Here is an 11,251-nt window from a genome sequence, read left to right as displayed (position 1 = left end):
GGCTGAAGTCGGAGCGTCTACGCGTCCCTGGCTTAGGAAGGCCGTGCAGAGGGACTCGGGGCCATCGCTGGTGGGGGCTGCAGGTTTCTAGCCGTGGTTCCGAGCGCGGCGTTTTCACACACACTAGCGGGTCTGAGGGAGGACCCCCCGGCGCGGGCGGGGCGGGAGGCGGCCTCTAGGCCCGCGCGGAGACGGGCGGGGCCGAGGGGCGGGGCCGGGGGCGGGGCCAGGGCTCCAAGAGGCCCAGGCAGGCCCGGGGGCGGGGCCAGGACCTGGGCACTACGAGGCCCGGGGGCGGGACCAGGGCCCGGGCACCTCGAGGCCCAGGCAGGCCCGGGGGCGGGGCCAGGCCCTGGGCACTTCGAGTCCCGGGGGCGGGCCCGGGGGCGGGCCCGGGGGCGGGGCCGGGGCGTGGCCAGGGCCCGGGCACAACGAGGCCCAGGCAGGCCGGGGGCGGGGTCTAGCCGGGGGGCGGGCCCGGGCGGGCGGGGCCTCGCGAGCGGGCCGCGGCGGGGAGGCGGAGAGCGGGGCGCGCTCGCTGGGCGGACGCGGGCGGCCAGGGCTGCGCGGACCCGGGCCCGGAGGATGCGGAGCCCCTACCTCGGCCCAGCGCGAGCAGATGATGGCGATACGGGAGCTCAAAGTGTGTCTTCTCGGGGTGAGTTCCTGGCGCTGCGACCCCCGCCAGGGCGGCCTGCTCGCCCGGGACCCCCGCCCGGGACCCCAGGCGGGGTGCAAGCCGCCCGCGCCCCTGTCGCGGGAGTCCCGACGCCCCGAGGGCCGGGACCGAGGACTCCCGCGCAGACTCCCCGAGCTGGGGTCCCGTTGCCCCTTCGCTGCCCACCCGTTCCCCGGGACCCCGGCCCACCCCAGGCGGGGCTGCAGCCGCCCGCCGCCCCGGGCCTGGCCCTCCGTCCCCTCCCCCGGCTGGACCCCGGCCGCTGCCCGGGATGGGCCCTGACCTCCCCGGTTGGGGCGAGGGCGGTCGAGGGGCGCCGGGTCCCCCTCCGGGGCGGTGGGCGCCTGCCGCAGCCTGTCCCTCCCGCCTCGCAGGGCTTGCTCCTTCGCTGCGATGATTTCCTTCCGGCGGAAAGTTTAAGTTCCTCGGCCGAGTGACCGAGGCCGCTTTTGGCTCTCGGGGGGCAATCTGTTTACCCCACCCACCCCTTCAAAAAGGAAAAAAAGGCGCAAGCAAGGGTGAGAACCGAGGGCGTGGCGGGGCTGGAAGGTGAAGAAAGAAAGTGCTCTGTAAGAGTGTTCGGAAAACTTCTGTGCCCCGGGTAAAGAAAGCTGCAGCAGGTAGGAAAGTCCTTCCCATCACCACTTCCCCTCCTCGCCTGGGGCTTTCTGACCCTGGAGAAATGTTAAAGCAGCCAGTTACACACCAAAAAACCCCTTTGGACCTGGCGGGACCGAGAAGACACAGGGCAGCCCCGTGGAGCCCTCCCCGGGGGATTCAGGGTCATTTTCTTGTGGGTGCCCACATCCAGTTCCAGAGTTACTTCTGGTAGCAGCAGCGCTGGTTTGGAACCGTGTTGTGAGCAGCCTTTGGCATCCACGCCTGGTGTACCACCCTTCTGGTTGGCAGAGCTGGTCTCCCAAGAAAACCCTTTGCTAAAAAAGAACAGCAGAAGGGTAGACCCATTCTTATTTGTCACAAAGAAACGCTCCCTGGGCTGTGGCCGTGGATGTACAAGAAATGTTTAAAGAGGAAATGCTTCTAGAGCACTTAACCAGGCTGAGGCAATTGTCAAGGATTAGGGCTGAATGGGGCCAAACCGAGATTGAGTCCCGGCTCCAGGGCCGCTTCTCTGGAACCTTGGGCAGGACCGAGTTGTTGACTGCTGCCCATCACTGCCCAAGCGTCCCTTACACTAGCTTGTCCAGCTTGCTTCCAGTGCCAGGGCATCTGGCACGAGGCCCTCCCTTCCTTCTTTCCCCCTGGCACAGATACCCCCTCTGCTTGCCCAGTCTTCGTTGGCGTAGGTTGTCCTCATCTTTCTCTGCTGATTGTTATCACTGCCTGCCAGGCTCGCTAATAGAGCCCAGACATAAATTCCTTGTGAGGAATCCTTTCAGCCCCAGGAAAGGCCTTCAAAGTCTCGGAAGGAATGTCTTATCCCAAGGAATCAAGAGGACGTGTGTTGTGTGTGTCAGGATTGGCCGTGGGACGAAGCCGAGTAGGAAATGGTTTTGCTCTTTTTTTTTTCTTTCACATTTTCTCCCTTGTCATCAATTTAGGCCCCATCACATGACAATGAATTTACAATTTCCATATTTAGGGATGAGTTTCTGTATCCTTCAAGGAACTGTTCAGTTGGAAGAACCTTGTCTCAAGAGGCAGGAAATCTGGACTCTCTCATTCTTTCCCACTAACTAGCTGCACAAGTTTGGACAAAATGGACATCATAGCATCTTCCCTCTAAGGCAGAGGGCTATACAGGATGATCTCTTAAGATAATGCTGTACCCTTTCTTGCTAACCTATGATTCGAGGGTGACAGAAACCTAGGAGATGAGAAAGCTGAAGGAAATCCTTTTATTTTCATTTTTTCCATTTTATCTCCAAGAATGAAATACACTGCTTTAGAGGCTTCCTGGAGACAAGGCCTCATCTTTGTTCATTGGTTCTTTGTAGTGACTCAGTTGGCGGGAATTTGAACTTAGAGGGAAAGAAGAGCTCCAGAGTACACCAAGGAGGTATTTCTGGACAGATGGAGGATTTGAAGCATCTGTCCTGTTGCACCATACCTGTGGCTTCCCTCTTCTTTTGAGGGCAGTTGTCATTTTTAATAGTGTTTATGTCAGAGGATATCTTATTTGGAAGCGCACATGATCTTACTGTCCACACTGAATAATGTCTGCTAAGTACCCTGGTTTGGTGGATCTTTTTCTGGGCAAGAGGTGTGTGGCATGCTCTATTCCTAGCTGCTCATCCATGAAAGGGCGCTTCTCTGAGCACAGCTGTTTTATCTGCTTGGGGTTTGCTCTCTTGATTTGAGAGACAACCCCGTAGGTGAGCTGATGGAGTCCATGCTAAGTCCAAAAGTCCTTGCAAACTTCTTCACTGGAACCCTGAGCTTCTCCGTCTTTGTGTAGGGACGTCTGTCCTTCCAGGATGTGGTCTGGCATGCCGCCAGCACTCAGCTTCCTCTTTTTTAGACACCATCCCATCTCCCTGGAGTCTCTTGTGACCTAAGTTCCCAGCAGCCACGCCCTCCCTTAGCCCCGTGGAGATAATTTTCTGTTTGGCCTCAAACAGAATGTGATAGAAAAGGTGACCCGCAGTGGCCCAATAACCCAAATCTTCCTGTCTTCCTGGGGAGGCTGAGGTTAGGCTTTTTGTGCCTGGCCCTGAACCCTGGCTGCTCAGAGAATATTTGGGGACATAATTCCCATTTACAGTCCAGGGTGGGTGTTTAGGCAGGGCCAGTTGCCATGCCGGTTGCCTCTTCCATGGGCTGGGGGATCTGCCTTTCCAAGGTAGGGTCATTTGCAGCATTTAGAGACGAGGGTGGGTCCCAGGGCAGGTCTTCTTCACCTATGCCTGGGTGTTTCAGAACCTGATGCTTCTCGTTTTCCTGGGATGTCCAGCGAGTCTGATGTTCTTTCTTTGGGTGAGTGCTCCCAGATGGGCACGACAGCAGTCTGCAAAATGTTCTTTGAATATTTCCAGTATTCAAGAGCATTAGGTTGATTGAGGTTACCTCCTAGACATTCTTGGTTCTCTCTCTTTTTTTTTTCCATATGTGAACTTTCTCATGTTTATTACTCATGGCAACTCAGCAAGCCTTTGTGAATGCCCTTTCCTGGGGCAAATGAGGCCACATATGGAAGGACGGGTCTGACGGGGGCTTGCACTCAGAGCAAGGGTCCATGTTGGACACCACAATCCCGTGAGCCTCATTCTTGCCAAATAAGTGCCAGGCGTCCCACTGAGTAATCAGAGCCAGTATTATGAAACATGCCGCTTAAAAACAACCCCTTTAAAATCAGCAAATTAGGTTAAAAATAACTAACAAAAACAATCTTGAGGCAGCAGCTGTTTAAACCCCAAAGGTGGAACGCTTCCCAGTATGCATTTTTAACACACATCACCACGTGGCAAAAGGAGGAGACAGAGAAGGGAGAGGAGGAGTGCATCTTTCCCTTATTTTATTATTTCCTCTGTGTGCGTGTGTGTACATGCACTTAAAAACTGCTTCCGGATGGAATCCCAAAGAGATTTATATTTGGATTTTGGTTGTCTTGACAACAATTTAGAGATTTCTGCCACTTCCTCCACAGCTGAAGGAACGGTTAGAGGACAGCTGAGGACTTCCCTGCTTCTGGGAAGGAGCTTGTGGAAGCATCTCTTCTTGGCCTTTGTTTTCATCGAAGGGCAAAGACCTGAGATTTGGCATGACGTCTAGGTGATAGGAGACCTCAAGTGTGTACAGGGCCTTTGTGTGGAAGGGGTGGGCGACTCCAGAGAGCATGCCTGGACCCAAGGGTGGGAAAGAGTTTGCTCAAAATTACGGCAGAACCGTTCCGGCTGCCAGAACTCACATGGCCTTGGAACCACGGCGAGCTCCCCGTTACAATAAGGTTATACGATTTTGGTTGGTGCATGATGGAAGCAACGAATGCAAAGGCGTACAGAATGGGGGCTAGATAACCATCAAACTAGCTTTCTAAGCCTGAGATTCTATGAATATACTTACTGTTTTTTTTCTTTCCTAGAAACTAGGGTTTCTCTTGGGAGGGGCTGGCATAGGACATTTATTTCTTTCCATACCTTGTTTCCTGTATTACACTGAGCCCTCCATGGAAAGTATGGCTCTGGTAGCTTTTTTGTCACATAAGAATAAATACAAACGGTGTAATGGGATGTCATTCCAGCAATGCGCTCCGAGCGTTGGACGGCGGGCAGCTGCACTGTCCCTTGAGCACCAACCGAGGCTAACCCAGTCCGTTATGGTCCCCTCGTTAGGTTTTTGCTCAAGGGTAGCGTTGTGACATTTCTCCTGTGGTGCGTGCATCAGAATCATTTGTGGAGCGTTTTCAACCTGCCTGGGGTCCCTCTCCCCATCCCTGCCTCTTAACTTTCTGGGACGTGGCCCCTACCCCCACCCCCGGCCCCTGTCACTGTTCTAATGAGTGTGTTGTATCCTTCTGGTTTGTTATTCACTGGCCACCACCATGGGACAGTAGTAAACGTTACTTTTTTTTTTTTTTTGGGTATTGGGGCTGGGAATTGAACCTGGGAACCTTGTATGTGGGAACCTGGCACTCAATCACTGAGCTACCGCGGCTTCCCGACAACATTACTTTTTAAGGTGCTAGGGCATAAAAAAAGATTTTGGGATCAAAAGGCTTCAAAGCTGTGCCCAAAACAGGTTAAACTGATTTTAGTGCTTGCATCTTTGTGCAATCACAACACGTCCATAGCCTTCATTTTTATAATTCAGCATATGTGCGTGAGAGTGGATAGGCGTCCATCTGTGCTTTCACCTTTTGTGGCCGTTTCATGCCAGGAGCAGTGGTGGCTGCAGATAGACAGGATGACCATGATCCCAGGAGGTGAACACCAGCGGTGCACCAGCAGGCACTGCTTGTATTGCAGGTATAGCACTTACCCACAGACAGGAGAAGCAGTGCAACGGGAGGGCGATAAGCATGGACTCACCCATCTCATTATGTACATCAGGGTATTTGAGGGACAGAGGTGTTCATTTATCTGAGAGTTTATGGAAAAATCATACAGAAAGTAGAGTTCTCATATACCACCCATCCCCTACAGTTTTCCCTATTATTAACCATTTTGCATCAGTGTGGTCCCTTTGTTACAATCGATGACCTGGTATTATTATACCTATATTACTTACTTAGGCCCATAGTTACATTAAGATTCACTCTTTGTGTTGTCTGGTTCCTGGGGATTGAACCCAGGACTCGTACAGGGGAAGCAAGTGCTCAACCACTGAGCCACACCTGCTCCTCTTTTTTTTTTATTGCGGTACCACATAAATGACAAGATTTCCCATTTTAACCACTTTTAAGTATACAGTTCAGTGGTGTGAATTAAATTCATAATGTTGTGCTACCATCAACCCCACCCATTACCAAAACTTTTCCACCCCCCCCCCCCCAAACAGAAACTCTGTACCAATTGAGCACTGACTGCCCATTCTGCACCCCCAACCCTGCCCCTGGGAACCTGTATTCTAATTTCTGCCTCTAGGAATTTGCATAGTCTGATTGTTTCATCTAAAGAGAACCATGCAGTATCTGTCCTTTCTCGTCTGACTTATTTCACTCAACATCATGCCTTCCAGTTTCATCCATGTTGTCGCATGTATCAGAACTTCTTTTCCGTAGCTGAGCAACATTCCATTGTATGCATATGCTACACTTTATCTGTTCATCCTTTGATAATCCCTTGGGTTGCTCCCACATTTTGGCAAGGGTGAATAATGCTGCTATGAACATCAGTGTACAAAGACAGAGAGGCTTTGCTCCAGGTTTGATTGGAGTACTATTGTGGGTATCCGGCTGGAGACACAAAGTCCATGGGGCGGGTCCTGGTCCTGCTGGCGAAAGGGTTTGGCAGAAAAGACAGAGAGGTGCACAGGCGCACCAGAGGGAGGCGGGGGGCATCCCGCAGTGCAGTGGAAGGCAGATGAAATACAGCAGGATCAGGAAGGGAAGAAAGGCTGGGAAGGGCTAGTGGAGTAGGAAGGTTTCAACAGTGCCTCCAAGGGTGAGTTGGGCTCTGTGAGGAAATACAAACGTGGGCACGGAAGGCCAGGCGTCGGGGACCACACAGATGGCGGCTCAGAGCTTCCTAGTGTTTCCTGGAGGTGGCTGGGGTGCTGGAGGATGAGGTAAAGGGCCAGCCCACTTCCTGATTGATCACTGTCTCTACATCCCATGGTCTTTTATTTTTAATTCAACCCCCCATTGTTTTGTTTTGAAAATTTAAAAACAACAACAAAAGAGATGAAAGAATAGTACAATGAATACCTGTATACTCTTCACCTACATGCAGCAAGTGTAACATTTTGCCACAGTTGTTTTCTCTCTCTCTCCCTCTCTCTCTCTGTCTCTCATGTAAATAATACTGAACACTTTTTTCCCAAACCATTTGAAAGTAAGTTGCAGACATGATGGCACCTCCCCCCTAAATAGGCAGTATCTATCTTTTAGGAGAAAGGATATTTCTATTATTATTATTTTTAAGATTTATTTATTTATTTATCTCCCCTTCCACCCCCACCCCCACACCCCCGTCTGCTCTCTGTGTCCATTTGCTGTGTGTTCTTCTGTGTCCGCTTGCAGTCTTGTCAGCGGCACGGGGAATCTGTGTCTCTCTTTGTTGAGTCATCTTGTTGCACCAGCTCTCCTGGTGTGTGCGGCGCCACTCCTGGGTGGGCTATGTTTTTCACATGGGGCGGCTCTCCTTGCAGGACTCACTCCTTGCGCGTGGGGCTCTCCTATGTGGGGGGCACCCCTGCGTGGCACGGTACTCCTTGCGCGCATCAGCACAGTGCATGGGCCAGCTCACCACACGGGTCAGGAGGCCCTGGGTACTGAATCCTGGACCTTCTATATAGTAGGCAGATGCTCTGCTCTATCAGTTCAGCCACTGCTTCCCAGGATATTTCTAATAACATTGTCTCACCCCCAAATTGAACAGATACACAATAACAATATCGAACATATATAGTCAATATTCAGATGTTTCCAGTTGTTCCCAGAATGTCCTCTACAGCTGTTTAAAGAATCCAGGATCCAGTCAGAGAACACACATTACATTTGGTTGTCATAGCCCTTTGTTTACCTCTAATCTAAAACAGTGGCAGACCATGTGTGGAACTTCATGTAGCAGGAAGGTGGGAAACAAATGATCCAGGCAGTTAGAAGCCGGTCGGTGCAGTATGGAAAAAGGTAAGACGGCACAGGAATGGGGGAAGAGGGGCAGGTGGTGGGTGGGTGGCCGATGATGGAGATTCTGGCCAAGGCCAGGTAGAAGAGCCTCTCGTTGTTTCTCCAGGGGTGTCAGGCTGTGCATCTGCTCTCCTGGCCCTGGCCCGGGAGCTGCCGGGAGCCCCAGCTGCAAGGAGCCAGCCCTGGTGCAGCAGAAGTAAGGAAAGAAGAGGGAATTAGCATTCAGTCTGCGGACAGGCGGCTCATGGTGGAGCCTTTCCTTTGGATGAGTTTTTTCTGATCTACTTCTTTGCTTCAGAGGTTGTGGCTATTTGCTGAGGATTTAACCCGAAGGCGTCTTAGCTGACTCAGTGTCCTCCAGGGGTGCCTAAAAGACTTGAGCCCCTGAATGGTCCCTGCGGGAGAAGCCCAACACGGAATAATTCTAGCAGCAGTATTTGTTTTTCTGGAAGAAAAGGAGTCTTGAATTGTCCACTACTGCTCCTTTTTATCTAGGATCTGCAAGTAAAATGCCCAGTCCTTACAAAGGGCCTTTACCAAAGACTTTTCCAAGGAGGGAGGGGAGGGAAGCAGGAACAGGGAAAGAGAAGGAGGAGAGAGAAGCTAAGGCAAGAGGAGAGAGGTGTAGAGTATCACATACAGTTTGCCCTCTGCTGGTGAGGAGAAGGAACATTGTTCTTTTTTTTTTTTCCTGGTCAAACTATTGGCCAGGGCATTTACATTTACAGCCAATTTAATTAAGAAGGTCTTTTGTTGTTGTTATTTTTTTAGAACATCTAATAGCATTAACATTATATACTTAATAGAGCTATATTTATTTTAGGAGATAAAATAGTCTCTAAACGTTTTCATAATAAACTTCTAAAATACTCATTTTTTCAATATCAAAATATTCCTGCTCATCTTAATTGCATTTTGAACCTAATTATGAGGCAGAGGAAATGATTCAGGAGTCTGAGTGTTGAGTGAGTGTCGGCTTTAGTTTTAGAGCTCCAAGGTGAGGGGTAAGGTTTCAGACATTTCCCTGTAATTCCCTTTTGTTTTTAAAAGATTTTATTTATTTCTCTCCCCTTCCCCCCACCCCTCAGCTCTCTGTTCTCTGTGTCTATTTGCCTCATCTTCTTTGTCCGCTTCTGTTGTTGTCAGCGGCATGGGAATCTGTGTTTCTTTTTGTTGTGTCATCTTGTTGTGTCAGCTCTCTGTGTGGACGGTGCCATTCCTGGGCAGGCTGTACTTTCTTTGGTGCTGGGCGGCTCTCCTTACGGGGTGCACTCCTTGTGCATGGGGTTCTCCTACACCGGGACACCCCTGCGTGGCAGGGCACTTCTTGCGCGCATCAGCACTGCGCATGGGCTAGCTCCACACAGGTCAAGGAGGCCCAGGGTTTGAACCACAGACCTCCCATGTGGTAGACGGACGCCCTAACCACTGGGCCAAGTCCGCTTCCCTGTAATTCCCTTTTAAATGTACCCCCTCTCTAGTTCCTATCCATTTTCCTTTTTAGATCAAGTCCTAGGCTGCCTGTCCTGGCCCTTACCCCTGGCTCTCTGCAGCCCTCCTTCTCGCCGTCTTTTGTATTACGTTCTGATGACTGGTTCTTATTTTATGATCAGCATCAACCTCTCCACCCTGCTCTGTTTTCCTTCTGTCCCGTTTCTGTCCTTTTCTGCCCAGACAGGCCCATTTTCCTCAATCATTTTAATTTGCCGTCTTACCCTCTCCACTTCTCGTTGGCTGAGTCATCTGTCTGCCCTCCTTTGAAGACAGTCCAGGGCTTACTTACTCGTGGAGGAAAATGTTCTTCACCCATTGCTTCACTGACCTCAGCTCCCCAGGAGGTTGCGCAGGGAGTTGGGTTGCGGGGTCTGGCAGCAAGCAGTCGCCTCCGCGGGCAGTGTTCACGGGATGAAACCTGGCCAGCTGTACCCTTTCAAGAGCAGTTTAGGCATGTTGTGAGTTTTTGCCGTTTTAATTCTGCAAATGGCAGAAAAGGGTCTGTGTGAAGTCCGGGAGGGTTTAACCAACGCCTCCCGAATGGGCAGGTGCTAGGGGGATGAGCAGAAATCCTTACCCAGGTCTCAGTAGCCTTCCTGCGTGGCTAAGAGTCGGTCCAGTGTGCCTGGTCTGATGGGGCATAAAGGGGAAAAGGGCAGTGACAAAATCCACGGGCCAGATGATGGCTCCGAAGGCAAGGCCTGCTGGAGTTGGGGGTGACCTGGGAGGTCTGTGGTGTGCTGCTTCTGGGCTGGAGGAATGGGTGCTGCTGAGCTGGGTGCCAGGGAGGGCAGTCCTAGGAGGGAATGGGTGTGGCTGTTTACATCATGCTTACCCAGGTGGGACAAGGTTCTGAGTAGAAGACTCCAAAGTCCTGGGTTATCAGTGCGGGGCGGGGACAGATTTGGGCTTATACAGAATTGACTCTCTTTTTTAGGAGTTACCTGGGATTGAACCCAGGACCTTGTACCTGGGAAGCAGGTGCTCAGCCACTGAGCTGCACCCATTCCCAGGAACTTACTCCTGCCGTTTTGCTTCTTTGATTATTTTATTGAGCAAGCACGACTTACTTGTGTGATGAACCCAAAACCTACAAAAACTCATGGCAGGGCTCAAGGAGATGTTCGGTGAGTCGAGGTTGGTTCTCGCGGGAAAGAACCGATAAACCGATACTAACACTGGAGAGGAAATTTGGGTCGGACGGTACAAAGGCATTGATATTTGGAAGTGGGTCCCTGTGGGCCGCGAAAGGTCAGGTCTGTTGTGCTGCCACCAGCGCAGCCGCGGCGTGGCGTCGGGTGGCGATGTGCTCACGGCAAGGCCTGCTTCCGGGCTGACAAATCCTGAGGGGGCAGGAGAGTTAGGGGACTGCAGATCTGTCCCGTGGGGTTTGCAGGTTTTCTCTGGGTGTGCATTTCAGTGCTGCCCTTTGAAAAATTAATATAATGCCCTCCTGGATCTTCCAGGTGATCGTTTGCTCACAGAACCCTGTGCAACAACTTGACCTCCCAGTAACACTGGCTAATGAAAAAGGAGCAGGCAGAGTTGACACACGGGGAAAACACCGGGGCCTGTGAAGACCCAGCGAAGGCACAGCACCTGGGGTTTCCCGAGTGTCTGCTCCCTGCCAGGCCTTGCTGTAGACATCGGGGCTGCAGCAGGTGACAGAGCAGAGCAGAGTCCCAGAGCTCCACGGCTGACATGCTGGTAGGGGGGCAGACAGCTCACAGGTCTATCAGGTGACAAAAGGTATCAGCCATGGGGGGCCTAAAGCAAGGACCTTGGGGGTGCCGGTGGGTTGAGAAGGGCCTTGCTGAGAAAGTGGCTTT

At 51.9% G+C, this 11,251-nt stretch overlaps 1 protein-coding gene across 1 annotated transcript in view; it reads left to right on the top strand.

Moving 5' to 3' along the window:
- The first annotated feature begins 503 nt into the window (after nucleotides 1-503).
- RAB31 (RAB31, member RAS oncogene family) overlaps nucleotides 504-11,251 on the top strand; it is a 138,149-nt gene continuing 127,401 nt past the window's right edge. The window contains exon 1 of the mRNA XM_004460496.3: nucleotides 504-658. Coding sequence (XP_004460553.1) covers nucleotides 620-658 — 39 coding nt within the window. The 5' untranslated portion in view covers nucleotides 504-619. The remainder of the gene's footprint in view (nucleotides 659-11,251) is intronic.

The sequence above is a fragment of the Dasypus novemcinctus genome, chromosome 16, assembly GCF_030445035.2.
Source record: "Dasypus novemcinctus isolate mDasNov1 chromosome 16, mDasNov1.1.hap2, whole genome shotgun sequence".
In the NCBI taxonomy this organism is placed as follows: Eukaryota; Metazoa; Chordata; class Mammalia; order Cingulata; family Dasypodidae; genus Dasypus; species Dasypus novemcinctus.
This window is presented reverse-complemented; position numbering and strand designations above follow the sequence as displayed.